Source organism: Marmota marmota, unplaced genomic scaffold, assembly GCF_001458135.2.
Source record: "Marmota marmota marmota unplaced genomic scaffold, marMar, whole genome shotgun sequence".
Lineage (NCBI taxonomy): Eukaryota > Metazoa > Chordata > Mammalia > Rodentia > Sciuridae > Marmota > Marmota marmota.
The window spans coordinates 8,241,020-8,263,148 of record NW_025999969.1 but is presented as its reverse complement, the minus strand read 5'-3'; the positions used below and the strand labels follow the sequence as shown (position 1 = coordinate 8,263,148).

At 40.4% G+C, this 22,129-nt stretch overlaps 1 protein-coding gene across 5 annotated transcripts in view; it reads left to right on the top strand.

Annotated features, from left to right (window-relative positions):
- Positions 1–22,129, top strand: part of LOC107154279 (fibroblast growth factor 12) — a 350,801-nt gene that overhangs the window by 279,044 nt on the left and 49,628 nt on the right. The window contains exons 1-2 of one of the 5 annotated variants that reach the window (XM_048804085.1): positions 2,215–3,587; positions 5,039–6,939. The exons of 3 other annotated variants lie outside the window; for them this stretch is intronic. In XM_048804085.1, the coding sequence (XP_048660042.1) occupies positions 3,389–3,587; positions 5,039–5,178 (339 nt within the window). In that variant the 5' untranslated portion in view covers positions 2,215–3,388 and the 3' untranslated portion in view covers positions 5,179–6,939. Of the gene's footprint in view, positions 1–2,214; positions 3,588–5,038; positions 6,940–22,129 lie in introns of those variants that run through there. One more of the 5 variants, XM_015499892.2, reaches the window with a different exon arrangement.

The window sequence follows — 22,129 nt, the reverse complement described above, 5'->3', positions numbered from 1 at the left end:
CAGGAATCTGCATTTTAAACAAGCACCTCAGGTGAATCTCATGCATTTCCTTAAAAAAAATAATAAACACTGTCATCATCTCTTTTACTCATCTGGCATTTTCCAGTTTTCAAAATGCTTACATGTGCATATTCAGTTCTGTGAGGTAGATGGGAATGATTATCCCCATTTGAGGAGAAAAAAGAGACTCCGAGTTTAGCAATGATTTCCTCAAACCCTCATTACAAACCTCCCTTTTGCTCAGTTCTGTGGATACTCTCCTTAGATGACCTTTTCCTATTCTGGTGTTGACTTGCAAAAGGCAGGGAGCCCCCAAAGCCAAACAGTACTATTTGTGCCTGCCTTGCTCAGGGATGAGAGAAATCTTCTGATAGCCAAGGGAAAAATATAATTTTATTTCTGGAATGTGAACAATTCCCTAATTGACAGTATTACCCACTGATTTTAAGTAATTCCTCTTGTCCCAACCAGGAACACTTTTGAAAATGCATTCAGCTTCACTGTATGTGTGTGTGTGTGTGTGTGTGTGTGTTTCTTTTTCACCTATCTTGTTCTGTATTGTTAAGATTCCAAGAATGAACCTGTCGTCCTCATTCGAACTGCTGCAGGGGACATGTGCTTCTGATTGACAGTTGAGGCTCCCCTTCATCAGGGTGTCTTGCCTGTTTAATTTTCCACCCAGCCATATGATCTGTTAACCACTATCTGTCAGCCTGTGCTTTGCAGACCTGGCAGTTTGGAAGGTCCAGGTACCCAGACCCAAAACACTGTTGGGTTGTCAGGCTCAGTGCTTGGTCTGATTAATCTTACAGACCTCAGTCCTTCTCTTTGCTCAAGTGAATCTGCTAGGCCCACAGGTTTGTGTCTACAACTACAGAGCTCCTGGGGCTCCATTTTCAGTAGCTTGGAGTGCCTGCAATACCCATTTAATCCTTTAGCACTCCCCTTAATGTTTAGAGAAGAGTTTGTGAAAAGGAGAGATTAGTGGTATTTGAAGACAAGTTGAAGAGAAATTGTAAATATAACTAATAGTCATTCTCAGAACTTAGCATGAATGAAAGGTTACTATTCATTTTGCATTTCCAAAATCTATCCTGCTCCATTTTAACTTGGATGACTCCTCTGCTTCCCTAATGTCAGCTGTAATCACAACACTTCTGGAGATCTGGTTGTGCTCCAAAACTGGCTGTTGCCTGCCTTTGCCCAGGTCACTTCTCCACCCCACCTCCATTCACTGCCAGTGCAGTTTGCTCCTTTGGCCTTTCTTTTTAGGGACTGAGCCTGCTTTGTAGGTTTCCAGAGGGAACTAAGAAGGCAGGAACTAAGGAGGCAGAAGCACTCTTTGTTGTTCCAAAATGTGCTGAATGGAGGTGGGGCCCAACATTGAGAGCCCTAGAGGCCATTTGCTACTTTCCCCAGTGCCCATTTCCTTGCATCCTAAACAGAGAATGCAATGTGCTCCAGTTTACTGAACTCCCCCACTCTTAACCCCTTCTTTGAGCACGGTCCTTCAACCCGTCCGTGGATGTGTTCTCGTGGGGGAGGGACCGGACAGAGCAGACCCGAGCTGCAGTTCCCTCGCTCTGCCTCTGAGAATTTCTCATCCAAACCTCAATCACGTAGGATTGCGTAGAGAGGAGAAAAGGGGAGAGACAGAAGACACAGAGGAGGGAGAGGGTTGAAGGGAGGGAGGAAGAAGGGAGTCTGGGAGCCCAGGGCTCGAGGAGAGGGAGCAGCATCTCAGAGCGCTGTGCTTCTCTGCGCTCTTGGAGCCCGACACTCCAGCTCGGCTCCACCTGGAAGCTCTCTTGATCTCCTGGGCAAGAGGGACTCCGACTACCTGCGGGTCCCCGTCCCACCCGCCGTTTCGGTGGCTGTCGCCTCTGCCAGGAGTTTCCTGCGGGGCTAGCGCTCCAACCTAGAGAGCCAGCAGCGGCGCTCTGGAGCCAGTGCGGTTCGGCGCGCTCAGAGCCTCAGTTCCATGAATGGGACTCCGCCCTGAGCGCCCCCTTCCGGGCTTGAGGAGGCGGCGGTGGGGGGCGCCCAGCAAATCCACTGCTCTGCGCGGCCACCCGCGCAGCAAGTTGGGCGAGTTGGCGTCCGCCAGCACCTGCCTGCTGGTTTTGGCCCCTGAGTCCGCGTCTGGCCCCAAGGGCCTGGGTACCGCGCCAAGTCGCCTTCCGCTGTCGCCTGGGGCGGCCTAGGGACCCCGCCTGCGCCCTGTCTCNTCCCTCTGAGCCTGTGCGGAGACCTGCTCGGTGCGGCGGCCCCGGGCGGACCATGGCGGGGAGCTCCAGTTAAAGGCGTGTGGGCGCCGAGCTGGAGAGGACACCTTCGGCATCGCTGCCTTTTGAGGGGGCTTATTTAAACTACTGAGTCATTCCAGATTTAGGATTCCCTAAATAATCACCAACTGTGCCCGTCTCGTGCCGGAAAGCAAGCGGAAAGAGAAAGAGCGCCCGCTCTTGGGACCCCGCGGATCGCCTCTCGCGGGTTGCTCCCCAAGGGTGCTTGGCCCTCGAGGATCTCCCTTCCTCCCCCCGCCCCTTCGTCTCTCGCTCTCTTTGCAGTGCTGCTGGAGGAGAGTCGCACTCACCGCAGCTGGAAACAGCTGCCCCCGCCCCGCGCCCCTATCCAGACTCCGGCAAACCGCTCCCACTTCGCGCCTCTCAGAATTCCAGAACTCGGGCGGCCGGCCCCTGGAGAACCGCAGCCGGTGCAATGCATTCCGTAGACCTCACCAAGCCGGGACGGACCTCCTAATCTCCAGAACTGCGGGCCGCAGGGAGTTAAATTGCTGCCTTCCTCTCCTTCTCTCTTGCGGTTGGTGGCTTGTTTTCTAAAGGAACGTTTTATCCACTTTTTAGTATTTTCTACCGGGGGCACCGTACCCTCCTCGGTCCAGACGCTGCTTTGTAAACGCGTTTTCTATGTATGTATGTGTAGATATACTTTGGACACCTTACGACGCTTGCGCCTCTCCAACAGGGGCACGGCTTGTGATTTCGGACATCCTTTAGCCCCTTCCATTTGGCACCCTGAACGCAGTGTGACCAAACTCACTACTACCCCTTGGAAGTGGATCGCCTTGGGGTGCAAGTTTGGGGTGCACACCTACTTCGCAGGAGGGCCTGGGACCGCCCCGCCCCCGCCGCCAGCGGTTGGGGAAGTTTACATCTGGATCTTCACACATTTTGTTGCCACTGCCCAGACTCTGACTAACCTTGTGGGCGCAGGGTTTTCTCTACTGCAGCCTCCTCAAATATTAGCACTGCCTCCCCGCTCCTGCCCTATCCCTCCTTGCCGCCGAGGTCCTGCCCTCGACCCGGCGGAGCGCGATTCGGAGGGCGCCGTGGAGCCTAGGGCCCGGGGCCCGCGCTGAGCTGCTATGGCTGCGGCGATAGCCAGTTCCTTGATCCGGCAGAAGCGGCAGGCGAGGGAGTCGAACAGCGACCGGGTGTCGGCCTCCAAGCGCCGTTCCAGCCCCAGCAAAGACGGGCGCTCCCTGTGCGAGAGGCACGTCCTCGGGGTGTTCAGCAAAGTGCGCTTCTGCAGCGGCCGCAAGAGGCCCGTGAGGCGGAGACCAGGTCAGTAGAAGCCCGGACAGTGGGCTCCCCAGAGGCCGACACCCTTTTCCCCCCTTCCTTAAAGCACCTAGATCTCCAGCTCATGGAAAGAAACCAGGATCCCTTTCATTGTGGCCTTTCCTCTCCGCTAATTTCTAGACATCTCTCTTTCAACCACTGTCTTGTCAGTTAATAGCTTCTTGTCCTATATACAGGAAAACACTTTATGCTTTGATCAATACACAGTTTGACTAGAATGAGAGTCAGATATATAGATACACTAATCCCAAATAGTTTGTAAAGTCTTTGAGGGCAATGATCATCCCATCCATCCATCCATCCATTCAATCATTTTGTCACTCTTCTTTTCCATCCATTCAACCATCCATCCATCTGTGGAATATATATATATATATATATACTCCACCTTGAGCACCTAAAGATAAATCAAGCTCTTCCCAACATCCCTAATAACATCACATGATAGACATTTAGTGAACACCAGATGAACTTAAATTTAATCTCATTTTTCTAACTATTCCTTCATTTTCCTTTCACAGTCCTCTTCCTCTTCCCCTTTTCCAGCCATTTTGATGGTTTCCAAAGGCTCTGTTTATAAACTTTTCTGTCCTATTACTATCCTTGCACACATACACTTTTGAGACATTATTCGAACAAGATAACACCCACAGTTTGGCCTTAGGGAATGTGAAGAAAACCTCAGACTTATTAGAGATTTTCATAGCATTACCTTTCTGAGGAGGATTTTCTTCTACATCCCTAAACTCAAATGATTATTCTTTGGTATATCGCTGCAAAGGGAAATTGGATATCTCTAGTTTCAGTGTGACAGTTCCCAGCCCAAGCCACACCAGTATCCCATCTTGAGAATGAAAGCAGATTGTCAAGATCTGTGCTTCCATGAGACACATTGATCCTGGGTGTGGCTGCAGAGTCAATTGCAACATGCAGATGTTCTACCTTTGGTGTGGAGAACTGAAAGGGAATACTGGGTGGAAAGAGAACCAGTTCTATGATCAGTTGATTAGTTTAGGTTAGCCCCTTAGCAACTCTGACATGGGTATGGGGTATTCTCTTCGGTTGTAAGAATGAAACACATAAGTTACATTCAAATGGGGTTTAGGATTAGCTTAAAAATTTGGGAGTAAGTCTTGCAAGGAAGTCACCTTGTTTTGTTTTCCATTGGGTCTTCGTGACATTAGTCACTTCATCAGTGAGCTCATTTTTTTTTTTTTTTTTATTCTGTGATGGCATTAGAGTAATAAATTTCAGAAGTAAACAACAATATAATGAACCCAAGGCAGGAGCTACCAAAGTCTCTGTTATTTTACATCTACTTGATATGACATGTATATTTTATAAAGTGAAGATTTACACAAACTCTGGAGTTATCACTGTACATCCAACGATTCGTATTGGGGGAAAATAAAATCCTCTGTTTTGTTGCACAGGGTTAGTTTGGAAGCCTTCTCTTAAGGATTATATGGTGTACAAGAAACTTCAAGGCTCTGAACTCAATGTGACTCTTACATCTCTGTCTCTAGTACATTGTTGCACTCTAGTTGGAATCCTACTAAGCCTCCTCAGCTAAAAACAAGGTAACAAGTATGGCAGGTGGATTGTATTTGTGAATGGATAAGATAAACTTATTTGATCTTTGTTGAAGCTGATTTGCAAATGAACAATTTGCAATGCTTAATTTTGCATGGGAAGGAAGGATTTTGTGCTTTGCTTCCTGTGGCCATTTCCCTAGTATCTCATTTGAAAATAAGGAACTTCTGAGTTTATTGGGGTTTTTTTTTCGGTGTTTATTTAATCTGTTTCTCTTTTTCATCTAGTTGGTGTTCATCTTGCCAGGAAGGCTCTTGACTGGTGACTTCTTTACCTAAAGTGTCATGGTAACAGTCTGGCACAGAGATGGCAGGAACTGTTGGGTGCAAGGCAACAGAAATGCATTTGTATACCATGGACTGGGGTTTGTTCTGAAGCTTAGCTTAGAGGAACTGGAGTGTGGTATGTGGTAAAGCTTTTGGGGAATATGACAGTGTGCCATTATCCTTACTAATGAAACCAAACAACTGATTTGTTGATCTGTTGTCAGAAACCATGATTCATGTAGTATATAGGCTGAGCCTATTTATATAGAGATAGAACCTTCCACATCTCAATTCCACAATTTATTCTTTAGTGGATTGGGAGGAAGTTGTTAAACACCAAAAAGTTCTATTTGAAGGAATCAGTTTTATAAGCACTTTGGCCTTATAGTCACTATTATTTGAGTTATTCTTGAAATCACTAGCCTTTCTAAGCCATACCCTTGCAAAGTACAATCTGAGTCACAAACGGTGAAGTGGTGACATGAAATAATTTGCCCTGAATTTCCACTGTGGATTTCTAACACTGAGACACACATTCCACAGACTTTCTAGGAGGGCGGCTGAGGCAGTAAGGCTAAGACAACTATTTAATGGGAAAGGCCATGCTTGTATTTCTGATCCCAGGGCTGATACAATGAGTATCTCTCAGTCTCTTTTCTTAGTTCACCAATTTCTGAGAGTGTAATGTTGAAACTTTATAAGCCCAGTGAAGATTCTGAAAGTATGGTTCAGGGACTAGATGTTAAAATCAATCTCAGAAACAACATGAAAATGTGGAAACTGGCAGGGCAGGACCTCACATTACATAGTTCCAGGGCCACAGTGGGTATCAGATGCTTCATGAATGCCTTTCTGGAGTAGAATGTGATGTTGCACCCTGGGGTTGTGCAACAAAATCCTGACCCGTATAGATGAGACATCCTAATGCCACAGCAAGATTATATTTTCTCTAAAGTTACACATGTAAGATTGTGGCAAAATTAGGGCTAGAACTATATTCGCTAGATTTTCCCCCCTATCTTTTTTACAACATAACACAGAAAAGGTAGTTTGAAGAAGAGGAGAGTGTACTCTGTTAAAGGATGGAAATAATTTTATTTATTTAATTTTTTAGGGCTTGGTACTACTATTTTCATTATTTTTTTATAATTAGTAAAAATGGTTTAGAGAAGGGAATATACCTCCCAGATGACAGAGGCAAAGCCTAAAAAAAGACTGTTGGAGTTCTAAAACAACCAGCTATAGCTACACATGCATTATCTAAATAAATCTGATAGTGACGGCCTATAGGCAACCTAGAAATTGTGACCCATTGAGCACTGGGGTGGGCTTTAGCTCTTTGGAAGTGAATTGTTGGAGACCCTGTATTGGCAGTTTGACTGAGGTCATTGGATCCAGTCCTGGCTCATTAGGCCTTCAGAACTTGTTGGTTTGTTGTGCACTTTCTAATAAAGAGAAGTGAATTCTTATAGTCATTATTTGAGTCATTCTTTACGTGTTTGTGAAGTATCTAGTTAAACAACCTTGCTAGAATATTTGCTAAAATGTGGATGCCACTTGATTTGCTGTGTCTAGGCTGTTAGTAGATCCATATGAATTACATGGGTTATTCCTTTTAACATTTGTTTTATTTTGCAGAGAAGCATATGTACAAATGACTGACTCCAAAATGATATGTTTTAACTTAGAGTTACTGCAGCTAGTGGGTAGCATTCACCATCAACAAGGGAAAGTGTTTATAGAATCTCTCAATGTCTGAGTGGCTGTGATTTGGAGGTCATCTAGTGTCACTCTTTTGCTTTTAAATGAGACTCTCTAGAAAGTACAGAGTAACTAAATGAATCAAAAATTGGAATATTTTAAGGGATCTTGGTGGTTTTATTGTTTTCCTGTATAATTTAGTTTTTCCCTTAAACCAGAACATTAAACAAAATCATCCTTAGGAAAAATTTCTCACCTAAGAAAAATCTGATATTTTTCATAATATAAGTGTTTTGTTTTATATGCCCTTACCTTCAAAAATAATGTAATATAAATTTATCTGTGATAAAATAAATCAAAGAAGTGATTGAAATTTTACCAAATTTTGTTGATTTTTATTTGTCTTATTTTTCTGAGTGTTTTTTTTTCTCTTATGAAAACTGTAGTTTATAATGTTCTGATGTTCTTCCAACTTGTTTTGGTAGATGTATGGAATTTAACAATATTCCTATTCAACATTTTACTATCAAAGCTTTCCTTTCATATAGAGGAAGAAATCATCATAGAAAATAGAATCTTCAAGAAAAAAGGTAACAAGAGAAATAAAAGAATGCTTAACCTGTGACCCTTGAATATAAATTAGATTTTTATAAATTGAATAATTTTGGTCAATAGCTAAATCAAAACTTACTTTGTATGAAAAGTGATATTTTACATATATTGTAAGTACTTTGAATTTTCTCTTTCAAAAATATGACTCATGTCTGAAATATAAAATCAGCCTAATTAAGTGATATTTGCCTTGATGTTTGTTTAAAAAAAAACCAGATTTTCTTTTTAGAAGCTCACCCTAGGGTTTAAGCTAATATTTCAAATTTTTTTTCTTCAAATTCGATTTTTCTCTGCAGCAATGCATTCTCATCAACAAATTATATTTCCATTGTAAGAACATTTTAAAATAGCAGGTACTGTGATCTCTTGATTTCTTTCATCCCATAGAGATCTCATCAAGCCATAACTCAGGATTAAATCTTTAAAGTTTTAATGAAGTTGATATCCTTGAACAGAATTAGAAAAAAACAATTTGCAGGAAATGAGGTAGTCTCTGTATTTGAGAAAGCAGGGAACATTTTTGGAAGATCTTTATAAACTAAAGGGTTGTCTCCTATAACTGTATTTCAAAAAAGTCCAGGGCTTACTCTTGTGCCATTACATTGCCCTTATTCTTGGTGAAAACTATTTTTGCATGGATATTACAGTGTGGATTTGGTTTGGGAAATTTGTTGGTAGTGAAGCACTTTTTCTTATCTATTCTTTTTTTATTATTTATATATGACAGTAGAATGCATTACAATTCTTATTACACATGTAGAGCACAATTTTTCATATCTCTGGTTGTATGCAAAGTATATTCACACCAATTCGTGTCTTCATACATGTACTTTGGATAATAAAGACCATCACATTCCACTATCATTTCAAACTCCACGCCCCTCCCTTCCCCTCCAACAACTCTGCCCTATCTAGAGTTCGTCTGTGAACTCTTATCTATTCTTTAAGTGCTTCATCTTGATGTATATTTGATATTGACTTTTTCTTTTAGAATTATTACGCATTTTATGCAGGCTCTCAAAGACAGCCTTGTTATATATAGGGTCACACTTAATATAGTACTTTTGGGATTTTCTCTAATGGCATGCCTTCAGGAGTTGCAGTTTCTTCATAATTTTTTTTGTGTCTTTTATTTTTTTTAGCAACCCACTAAGGCAGTTAGCCTCATCTTAGAACTGAGTAAACCACCAAGTGCCTCCCTCCAAGTGCCAGAAAGACTTGTTCAGGTTCATGGAATCAGAAAGTGACTAAGTAGTCATGTGGTTCCCAGTTTCCTCTGTAGATTATCTGTCCTTGTCTTCCATCACTTTGATCTAAGAAGCCCTGAATGTAAATAATTTTATTTGATCCGAGGCTGGAATATTATTGTTGGGAGGAAATTCATGGAGAGTTTGAGAAATGATAAACTTGATTTCTTTGCTCTGTATGTGATCTAGAGCCCCCAGGGAGGAAGAATAAGGTGGAAAGGCTGGTAGGGAGCTTCAGACCAGTACAAATAACGTACCTTATGGTTGTGCTATGTGCTGGTCCTGGCCCATGGCTGGGATATACCTTTTGCAAGTCAGGAGCCTCAGAGACATCTAGGAAAGTCATTTGGGGCACATAAGGGCCTATCAGGATACTTGGACCCAATGAGGCGGACTTTCTGCCTGTAAGCAAACAACTGGGTAAGGCATGGTGGAGCACACCTGTAATCCTATCAATTTGGGAGTCTTCGACAGGAGGATCACGAGGTTCAGGTCAGCCTGGGTAACTTAGTAGCACTTTGTGTCAAAGAAAAAAATAATAAGGGCTGGGGATTTAGCTCAGTGGTAGAACACCCTTGGGTTCAATTCCCAGGACCACCCAAAATAAATAAGTAAATAAACAATTGCTTCAACTGTTTTTGAAAGTAAAGAGGTTAATGTCATGTTCAAGAGAGCCCTGTGGGATTATGTTAGTCCTTTCTTGAACACAGCATTACATGTGGAATGGCTATTCTGTGGGCACCACAGCTAGAGCTCATTGTTTGAGAATGGAACCNTTTTTTTTTTTTTTTTTTTTTTTTGTTCTAAGTTACCATCTAAGTGAAAATGTAAAACAACAGTTAAATATGTGGAATTTGGAGTGGAATCTCAATTTGAATTCTGGATATAGTATTTGTACAAACATTAGGCAAGATTCTGAATCTCTTTTGGCCTCAGTTTTCTGATTTGTAAAATGAAGGTACTCTGTCTCGTATTTGGTCAAGGAATGCCTCTCTGAGGAAGACTGAGTAGAGCTCCAAAGGGTGAGAGAAAGAGGGATGGAAGAGCCTACAAGGCGGGGGGGAGCAGCTTGTGTGAGGTTGACATGAGTGTTTTAGGAGAAACTGAGGGAGCCTGGAGCAGTGAGTTGTGGGAGAGGGCACAGGTGCTGCTGGCAAGCATGGCGAGGACCAAGTTGTGCCCAGCCTGGAAAGACTGAGGAGGGATTTTGTGTTTTAATCCAGGATCCAAAGCAGGGCAGGAGTGGGAGGTGATAGAATGTGATTTGTATTTTTAAGTGGGCACTCTGGTTTTGGAGGATTGCAAGGGAGCCCATGTGGAAGCAAAGGAACAGGGAGGAGGCTTAAGATCTGAGTCTGGGCCAGCAGTTGTCAATGTGTGATGCAAAGGCCCTGGGAGCATCTTGAAAATATATCAGTGGGCTTAACAATGTCAAAACTATTTTCATTAAAATATTTCATGATAATACTAGTTATTTGCCTTTTTCTTTTTTACTGATTGTGTCATGAGTGTCCCCTGGAGTTTTCTTTATGTACCTTCAAAAACAAAAACAGGACAAGAGATTGAATATGTGGTTTGAGAATTCAGCTGACTTCTCTAAGCCAGATAATTTAGAGTGATTTACAAACATCTTTATAAATGAGTCTTTTCTTTATTTTTTATTGGGAAAATATAGATATGTTTTATTAGAACACGGTGCTTACATGGGTTTATTATTGTTATTATTATTTTTTAAGAGAGAATTTTTTAATATTTTATTTTTAGTTTTTGGTGGACACAACATCTTTATTTTATTTTTATGTGGTGCTGAGGATGGAACCCAGCGCCCCATGCATGCCAGGTGAGCGCGGTACCGCTTGAGCCACATCCCCAGCCCCAATTATTGTTATTTTTAATGAGTAAATATTTGAAAAAATTTATTGTAATTTGTAAATACAGCAAATATTTAGAGCTCTAAGCCACCTATGCAGAAGCTCTTTGGGAATATTCAATAATTTCTATAAGTGTAAATAGATTCTGAAACTGAACAGTTTGAAAACTGCTGGTCTAGGCTATAGGTGATGTTGACACAGATAAGAGACTGCCCGTGGACATGAAAGAGACTGGGTAGAGATGGAAAGCAAATAGACGAGAGGCAGACTGTGTCAGGAGAAGAAGGTGCCTGGGTGATCCCTGGCTGAACAATTCAAGAGTGCATCGCTCCTTTGTTGAGATGGAGCAACACTGAGGAGAAGGCACAGTCCATGTGGTTCAAACAACATAATTGCTGAACTACAAAGCACTATGGAATGCTAAGGGGAGAACTGCATATTGTTCATGGTGTAATAGTTTCACAGTATGCTGAGAGTCTTTGATACCCATCTGTATAAGGTTAGCCTTATATGAACTCTGAAGGAACCCTTTACAATGATCACCCTCCTCCATCATTCAGGAGCTATTACCTAGCAAGAACAATTCTATAAGCAAATATATGCCAGGCAGGGACAAATATTACAGTCAGTAGAAAATGCTAAGCTTTCCTAGTCTTTTAAAATTGAAATAAAATATATGGTGCCTAACAGGCCTCAGTCCTAAATATCCACATTTTGGAATGGCTTTCCTAAGTATGGTACTTGATGGATTTTGTAGGTAAGTTTAGAAGTTCATGGTCTTTACATGGTCAGATGACTTTGTAGAAAGAGTTTTGTAAATTTCTCCTTATTTGTTTGCCGGCTGTTAGTCATTTGATTAGTTTGTAGTATTTATACCCCCCCCAGGCTCCCTGCTTTTAACCATACTTACATAACTGCTTCCTTGTTGGAGTTTATGTATATAAGGTTCTTTCTAAATGGTATTCCAGGGGTCACAACAAACAGTTGCAAGGCCTAAGACCAAACATGGTTTCCTAGAAGAGAAAGATGACATGGGCCAGGATGAAATCACAAGCTCTAAGTTGGAGCTATGAGTTTATATCAGCTAGCTAGTGGTTCTTAGCAATAAGTGCAAGATAAAATCAACTGGGGGTTTTAAAAGTGTTCTAATGCCACACACCCAGAAAGTGATTTAATGTTTGTATTCTGGGCCCAGGCATCATCCATTCATTTTGTTTGTGTTTAACCTCCTAGGTGTTCTAATATGTGGTTAGGACTGAGAATCACTAACCTGTTCAAATCCCTTCCTTTCATACCTTGTGGCACTTAAACCAAAGTTAATTTAGTGTTTAATGACTTTAGGAACTTATTTCGGATGCCTAGAAATTGTGTATACTAATTTCAATTATATGGATGATCCTCTGTCTTAGTACATTCAGGCTGCTATAACAAAACCATAGAATGGTGATCCAAACAACAGCAATTTATATCTCACAGATCTAGAGTTTGGGAAACAAAATCCAGGTTTTAGATTTAGTATCTGGTAAGAGTTGGTTTTCCTAGTTCATAGATGGCAGCCTTCTTGCTGCATTTTTCACTTGGCAGAAGGACAACACAGCTCTCTTGGGTCTCTTTTATAAGGACACTTATCCCATTCATGAGGGCTCTGCTATCATCGCCAGATGTCCTCCCAAATGCCCCTTGACCTAATACCATCACCTCGGGGCTTTACAACTTCAACATGTGCAGGGCAACATAAGTATGTTCCTTTTGCTCATTGGTGGATACTTTATGGTGTCTCCAAATTGAGATTCATCGTGTATATATGTTTGTGTGCCTCATCTTCCTGATCAAAGTGTGAGTTCCCAAGAACAGGACCTGTACTCTGGCCAGCACAAGATTCTCAGTGCCTCACATCTTGCCTGTGTCACTGCAGTTCTTCAGTTGCTATGGGCAGATGGCTCAGCAACTCATTGAGCAGGTCACAGAGAAAGAGGGATTCTGAAGTCAGTATCTCTACTAAGATCCTACAAGCTGGGGGCCTCCAGTTTCATAGGACTAATTAGAATTAGATTCTAGATTTGGATTTACGTTTGTTGTTTTTCCTAATCAAGTTTTCTTTCCATTGTGCCAGTGCTGGAAATAAGTCTCAGTTTATTTCTTTGAAAATAATTTGGCTGTCTAAGGGCCTTTTTAACTTGGAAAGCCATTAATGATAGTGCTCCTCCCTCAGGAGAAAAATACCCATGACTGGGACGTAAACATGAATCTGCTCCCAGCTTCCTAGGATACAGCCCACGTTCCTGTGTGCTGCTTTGGATATTCCCCCAAAACGCATACCTTGGTTAAATTTGTCTAAAATATCAGTCTCTGCACCCCCCGGGTTTTTTTGCCTGTTTTCTCCCTTCAGGGATTAGGAATTAAATCTGGTCAATTGCCGTGTTTTAGACTTTTAAAAAACTAAGGTCCAAATGGGGATTGAAATGAAGTGTGAAAGAGGTTTGTGAGAGAAAAACTGTAAGCTTACAGAAGTTACCATAAAGAGAAAAATAAATGAAAATTTCCAGAAGAGAATTTTTTTTTATGTAAGTGACTTAAATATTGTACTTTAATTTGGGGACTTTAAAAGATGAACCAGATCCCCTTAATTGTGCCCTCAAATCAGACTATACTCCCCAATAATTAAGAACTGGGAGAACAACTGAAATAAGTACCAAACATAGCAGCTCATATTCAAATTGCCCGGGTGCGATAGGTGTTGGTTCCATTCTCAAACAATGAGCTCTAGCTGTGGTGCCCACAGAATAGCCATTCCACATGTAATGCTGTGTTCAAGAAAGGACAGCAGCCCAGAATCACCTAAAGAGGGATGGGTTGGAGAAGAGTTATCCATGAATGAGCAATTAACCAAAAAATGCTGAGAAATAAAGGGAATCTCAAATTCTAAGGAATTCCATGCTTCCACTGTAGCGTGCCTTAAACCTGTATGGCTGTCATGCTTTAATACTTCGAAGGAGGATGGTAGTGGAATTTTGTGATGGGAGCATGGCCATGAGGGGAAGGGAGATGGTCTATGAGGAGATGGTCTAGAAGCTCTGATTCCTCGGAAAAGAATTGTGTTGAGAGAAACCCAGGCACCCTCTGCAGTGCTCTTGTGGGCTATCCCTCTGAAAGCTTGGAAATTTTCTTTCCCTAACGAAAGGTAAAGAGAGTTTCTGATTGCCTCCTGGCCTCACCTATCTTTTCCTGGCAGGTCCTGGGCCATTATCCTCTGCAACTTTTGTTCAGGGAAGGAGTTGGCAGCATTGTGGATGGGCCGCCTCCACACTCTGCAGCTCTGGTTTCCCAAGCAGTCTATTTACTCCCTGACTACCCACAGGTCATGAGGAAATCAGGGCCTCGAAGGAAATTTGTCTTGAAATCATGCTTTTCCTGTTATTTCCACAAAAATTCCCTTCTTTGAAGTGCTTATGAGCTGGGTGACTCTGGTTTCTTGAGTTAGAGTTTGTATTTGTCTATTTTCTCTTGCTGTAATGAAATACTTAATTCAGTGTAATAAGTCAATAAAATAAGTTTACTTAGCTCACAGTTTTGGACACTTAGCAGTTTGGCACCAACATGTGCTCATCTCTGATGAGGGCCTCCTAGGCTGTGTCACATGGAGAATAACATCATGGTAGCAGCATGTATGAGAGGGATCCCATGGTGAGCTGTGAAGCCAGAGAGCTAGGATGGGCCATTCTTGTTCTTTTAAAACAATACTTCTTCAGGGAACTAACTGCGGTCCTATGAGAACTATTGTAATCCCCCTCCTGGGATGCTTCTTCAGTGTCCTCCCCCTAAGCTCCCCCTCTTACTCGTCCTACCACCACTCCCATTGCCACAGCTGAGATTAAGTCTCCAACACAGGAACCTTTGAGGGACACACTCATACCATAATTAGTCCCATTCTTTACGATTCTGCTAATGGGACTACCATCTTGGTTGGGAGTCTCTCCTTTCAGGGTAATTTCTGGCCTGGTGAAACGAAGGTTCCTTGGTCCTGACTCTTTTTACTTTCACCTGATCTTCTGTCCTGCCTGCTGTCTTTTTTATGCTAAGCAATCACATTCACTCTGGAGCTGATGGATACACCTCTAAGGTCTGGAGAGCAGCAAGCTTATTCCACCTTGTTTCATTATTCTAATCTAGGCAAGTGTGTGAAATTCTGATTAAAAACTCTTATTGGAACTGACGCTTTGGTATGGAGTTCTGCTTCAGGTCATTATATATCCTGCCTTTAAGGATGACTATCTGACCTTGGGAGGTTCACCTAGTAAGATTTATGATTTCAGTGTTGGTGGGTTTGAGTTGGGGAACATCAGAGCTCTTTGTAATCAATTCACCCTATCTGCCAGTCAGGCTTTGAACCCACACATGCATTCACTGTAAATCTACATGGTGAATTTTACTGCTACATCACAGCTGCCTCCTTATGGGATAGTATCCAGTGCTAGCAGCAAGACCTATCTACCTGTTCTGTTTGAGTAATATGAATGTGGGTAGCTGCTTTTAAACAGGATTAGTCAAGTTATATTGCCAGATACCTAATGAGTATCTGTATGTCATGCAAATGGGAATGGTGTATAGAAATAATGAGAAAGTCCCCATCCTTTTCCTGTAGGGCCATGTGTAATTGAGATTTGTTAACTCTGTGTTCTAAGCTGTGGTTTTGCTGTGCGCTGTTGGACAGTTTCTCTTTAAATGTCTACATATTAAGGAAAATCATATTTACTTAATTTAAAAAAAAGCCACAATGTATCTTTTTAAAATGCAAGCATGGATTCAAGGCTTGATGGGAGCATAGAGTTTTGTTATTAGATCATGGGCATGAGTCGGCCACAAAATCAAGGTCCTTTCTTCACCCCTTCCCACACACCCCAGCCATCTTAACACTCTCAGAACATGGATCTTTATCTCCCCATTTCCTTTGGTTTATAGCTGTTTTTTTTTTTTTCCTTCTATGAGGGAAACCATTAACCTCCACGCCCATCTTCTCCAGAAATAATTCCTCATTTATCCACTGAGCTGTAATCTTCCCAGTATTCAAAGCCCAGAACAACTCCCAGCTCTTCTGCTAGATTTTCTCAGACCCTCCCAGAAGGAAAGAATTACTTCCTCTCTCAATCTTTGTACCTGTATTGTCTGCAGTTCAGTTCTGTCTTGTCCTATAAATACTGTATAAGTACCTATCTCTCTGCCACTGGAGTGTGAATTTCTGAGGACCACAGCTCAGCCATTTCAATGCTTTCTACACAGTAGGTGGTCAGAAACATCTCATCCAAATAAAAGTAATTTCACTGTTGACTCATATGCTCATGGCATCAATACTAGTCAGGCTTTAAGGGAATTGCTACACAAATATGAAAATTCTATGCAAGAAAATTAACTTGTATTTTAGGACAATATTAATTTCTTTCCTGTTGATTTTAAAATACAAAAATTTTTATGAATCCATTTTCATTTGATATGTACCTATTTGCTGAATGCTTGAACCCCATGCCTTCTCTTCCTCCCCAACCCAACTCCTAATTGCCCTGTTTAACTCAGTGTGAGCTTTTCCTAACAGCATCATGCCCTTCCTCTTTTATCAACACAATAACCATGTATCAAGGGGCAATGCTAAAGAAGGAACATCTTTATATTAATTGATATCTTTGCTCCAGAAGTTGAAGGGAATTGGATGGCAGAGCCAATTTGGAACAGGGCCCCATCTCTATCTTGACTGGCTTTAGTTTCTTAACACTAGGTTAATGGGGAATAACGTTTGTCATTGATTTCAAATTTAGTTATGCCTGGTCCCTACGTTTACAGTTGAGATCAACAAGTCATTTTAGTGTTAAATACCTTTGGGAGAACATATTCATTCTAGTTTTATTTTCCTTGGTGAAGCTCTAAGTGGTGGGGGAATACAATATTGATTGGGTCTAATGAAAAAGCTTCTTTCTGTCAACTCTTTATTACCTCATTGGCTTTCTTCTTTTCTCACCTCTTACTCTTAAAGCTATTGATAGCAGCATTAAGTAAGTCTTCTGTGCATGCTACGGTCCTCTGTATTTATTTTTTGCTTGGTTTAAAAACCTTAGCCTTTAAAAAAGATGAGTAAAAAGGTTTTTGATTCAGTCCAAGGTAATATGATGTCATAGAAATAATACTGGACCAGGAGTTGGAGTCTTTATGACCTTGGGGGAAATCTTTTTGCTTCTCTTTGGCTTAGTTTCCTCATCTTCAGAATAAAGGGCTTACTGTTAGAGATAGTTTCTGAGTATTCTTTCAGCTTTATCATTCTTGAGGTGTATTTCTGGTATTAATACTCCAGGTAGATTTTAAGATATCTGTTTGTCAGATATAATAGCTTAATGATATGTTTAGTATGAAGTTTTAGAAGATTTGGCATGAACAGAAAATGGAACAGCAAAAGATTAACACGTATATTTAACTGTTCTACATTATTTGTTCTTGAATTCATTAATGTAAGTGAATATGAATTGATAATTTTAAAAATTTAAAATTTTCCTTGTATTATTTTAGTTTCTAGCATTTCATTGAACATTCAAGATAGGCTGGTAACCTATGCTTGGACTTAGGCACTGGAAGGATTTAATAGAACTGTAGAACCAGTTTTTGTTTTAATGGGAAGTACATTTATTTATTGACAAGTGTAGTCTCAGAAGATAACAACAAAAAACAGGTAAGGAAGTTATGAATATCAAGTGAAAGATGGAGATTTACTTCTGAATAAGCTAATGTGGAATGTCATTTTTCCAGGACAGTTTTAATTAAGCAATGGGCAATTAAGCAGTAAAGTACAGGATGCCATATAAATTGCAGTGTTAGTAGAAAAGCAAACTAACATTAATTATCAAGTTTCTAAATTTCCCAGACCTTAGGATGCACCTTGTAGGTATGTTTTTCATTAGAACTTCCATCGATTAAGGAAGGAAGAAACTTACATTTACTGGATATCAAGCTTGACATTCTCTTAGGATAATCCCATTTAGTATTATGGATGGCTAGTCACATTTAGTTGCACTCATTAGTAGTAACACTAGAAGATTTAGAAAGGAAGGTTATAATTAAAATTAAAATATTGCCTAAGTGATATTTTAGAGTTCGTGAGTTTCATATGTGCCTCTGTTATCTGTTTCTTTAGGTGTTATTGATATTTGAACTTTTTGTTTTATTTTTTCGCATTTCTTTATCTGTGCAGTATGATTACAATAGACATAGGAAGATTCAGTTTTATCTTTTGACCCATTTATTACGTTACCTCACTCAAAATAAAGCTTTGCCTTCTCCCTGAGTTTGAAGTATAATACAAGTCAATTTTAACCTTCCATGAGAAGGACTCTTTGTTTATGAAGAGAAGGTCATCAGGTTGTGAAGCATAAGCCACCTCAGAGTGTGTTCCAATGACGAGGAATCATTAAAGAAATAATTTAGAGGTCTCCTATTATAGGATTCTTCTCCCTATCTTGATAGGTGTTGAGGGTGAATGTTGAATCGTTGACTAGTTGACTATTTTATTAGAACATGGTGCTAATGCAGTCTTGTGTTGAGGTTAGTCCTAACATGGAAATGGATATTAATCTGTTTTATCTTAATAAAACAAGGCCAAGTCTATGGTTTAACACATAGATGTTACATAAAATCAATTTGGTGAACAAATAATCTTATCAAAGACATCAGCCTGGCAAAACCAGGGAAACACAGATTATTGCTCCTGGTGGAGAGTACACTGAAGTATGCTTTATACATACTTTTAAGTAGAGTCATCTTTACATACACTGTGATTCTTTGGGAAACTTTGAGGTTTTTTTTTTTTGTTTGTTTGTTTGTTTTTTGATTCGGCTCTATCACACACAGGTACAATTAAAAGCATAGCTACACACCGTTAATGTTGCAATCATAGCATCTCAGGGTCCCATAGGACTTTCAAGATCACTTAATTTACTTAATATTCAAATTCCTCTGACCCCATCATCACTGTTCATTTGTCCACATTTTGGATTATTTGACAAATATCCATTGTTTACTCAAAATTTAACTAGTACTGAAGAGTGGATCCACAGAGAAAAAGACACAAACCCTTCTTGTAAGGAGGTTAGAGGCAGTGGCAACGCACAACACCAACAATTTCATATGTAGTTTGGCTTTCTGTCTGAATAGTTGAAGTGTCAGGAACCTTTCTGTCTCCAATGGTCAACCATCACATGTATTGTCAACTCTGATTATTAAATGATTATTTTCCCCCATGTTAATCCAAAATTGGTCTCCTGGAAGTTCAAGACTTTGGGGGAAAAACAAAAACAGAAAGAAAAACACAACTCTAGTCGTTTCTGCTATAGTAGTTCTTTAGACCCCTATTTGTCAAACATTAATGTGTCCATAAGTCATCTGGGATCTTGTTAAAATGCAAATTCTGATTCAACAGGTCTGGAATGGCCTTATCATTCTTCCCCAAGTAATGCCAGTGTTGGTCAAGGGGCAAGAATTTAGACAACTGAAAACTAGGATTATGACACATGCCTTCATTCTACCTCTTCATTCTGTATCTTATCACCACCAGTCTTAAGTCTTCCCTAGTTCTTCAGTTCTTTCAAATGCAGTTTGGCTCCACGCCTTTCCATATAGGTAACATGATATATGGAAATGTTAACAAACTCAGAAGCTAAGAAAGATGTGGCCAATTTATTTAAACTTTCTGAGCTTTGATTTTCTGGTCTGAAAATCAGGATATTAGTAGTTTACCTAGCTTAAATTTAGAAAGAAAATATTTGAGATAAAAGATTTATTATAGCACCTAAAATTGCTTTGCATGTAGGAGGTGTGTTGACCATCCACAATATGATTGTAGAGAGTAATGCTTAGAATCAAATGTCATCATCCAGATTTGCTCTGATGAATCCAGAGCGAAATGTGTAGATTAGAATTTCTGAGAGGCCCTTAGGAGATCACTTTATCCCTTTGCACAGTAATATTTGGTTAGCTGACCTTGCAACTGCTGTTTATAATGTGCTTTGAGAAAAGAACTTTATAATTTCACAGTAGGGTTTTTATTATTTTTTAATGTTCTCCAAACTCTTGGGATTTTCAAAAGAGGATTTTGCCTGCATTCTAAATGAAGTCACCGGTTGGTCTAGACCTCATCTGAATTGGTTCAGGCACTTTCACAGGTAGATGTCACAGCATGTGAGCTATCTGCTCGAAGGCCTTGCTGTGTTTAGTTTTAAGAGTTCTGAGCATATTGTTGTTCACAGTTTCACTGTTGCAGTGAGTGAACTAACATAAAGAAGAGAGACACATCTTGCTAATCCCCAAATCGTAGTTGTGAGTGTCCCCTTTGTGTTCATACAAGCCCTTATTCATCATTCAGACCCACTTTCCAGGTAAGGGTCTCCCCTTCTGCTTTGAACACCTACTTAACACTGCGGGTACCTTTATTATAGTATTTGTACCAGCCTAATGAAGTTGTTTCTTACAGTTTTTGTTTTTCTAGTTCTTGAACTTGTTGTCAGCTGGGTCTGTGATAGCTGAGTTATCTTTCTGAACATGAACATTTGCAGAAAAGTAGCCTTAATAGAGGCATTCTTGTTTTGTTCCTCTCCTTTCTGTGCTATGATTTCTCCTGGAATAAGTTCACCTTTATTAATTTCACCTCTTTCCTCTATATTTCTTTTTTTAAATTTTTTATTTATTTTTTAACATGAGCTCTATTATTATAATTATTTTTATTTTGCATTACAATTCTTAATACACCTTTATACCACAATTTATCGTATCTCTGTATACAAGATATGTTGACACCAAATTCACATCTTCATACATGTATTTTGTATAACGATGAGGGTATCCTTCCACCACCCATGCTTGACATCTGAGTTCTTCATACAAATCTAATAACATGCTAAGATAACACCATGTAGTTGCTCTACCCGTAACTCAAATAAACTTGCCTCACTTTGAAATTATTATCATCTTTATACAGATCCCAATCTGCCTTGTATTTTGAGTTTACTATTTCAGTGAATGGACTACTAATTTTACCTAATAAACACTTAGAAAATATTGGTTGTTTTCTGACCGCAAACATCTTGTCTGTCAAGCTGTGAACAGTACTTACATTTGATTCATCTCCTCATTAGCCTCATATCCAGTCACAGATCTCCTGGCTTTTTTATCTCTAATGTTTTATTCCTTGGTTTATTTATCAAGCACTAACTAAGGACTTTTTGTGACCTATAATGGAGAGCAAGATGATTCAAGCAGTCATCGACATCACATAGCTGACAGATTTTATACCATATTTTCTTTTTTTCATCTTTTCTGCCATCATTAGGGACTGCTTTTCTCAGCCTGAAATGTTGTGAAGTTTCCTACCTGATGTCTCAACCTTCCTTTTCTTGACTGTGATAATTTTTTATACGGGATTTTTACAAATGAACATCGTGCAACTTTTCTATAGAAACCTTTGCAAAGGTTTCCAACTGCTTACAAAAGTACCCTTAAATGGCCCTAAAGTGACTAAGATGATTCCCTGGGATCCTGTCTCATCTGATCTTTATCCTTTCTTAGTGTACTTATCCACAGCCCCCACCCTCTGTTGTGGCATTTGAGACAGGCTGGGGAAGATGAGAACTTCAATAGGCAGTAAACGTGGGCAGTAAGCACACAAACAAATGAATAGAGATGGGAAACTGTATGGCTGTAGGTCCCAGCATTTGCTGAAGCCCAGAAATACAACACACACACACACACACACACACACACACACACACACACAAATCCTCCTCCTCTCTACTCTGATGTTTCCCACATAGTTCGCAATCTAAGTAGCCATTTTGAATCTGTTCTAATCTAAGGAAACAAAACTCATGGGCACTGGTAAGTTTTTCGTAAATAATGAGGCAGTGGTTGTGACCAACCTGAAGGAAAGCTCTTTCTTGTTACACCTGGGTTACCATGGAATCTTTCTTGGTTGAGATTAAATATTTTAAAATTGAAATGAGACCCTTAGCATGTTTTATGCAAGTAAAGGAAGTTCTTTTTGCTGCCCAGGTATGATGGGTGATGAGCTTAATCAGACATAATATTTATTTCACCATTTGTTCCTTACATTCAGTTTTGTGCCATCTAGTCTAATCGGATCTTGTACCTGACTTCTCTGGTTGATAACCTCCCACAGAAATTATGCATTTTGTAAAATGAGTCTTAAC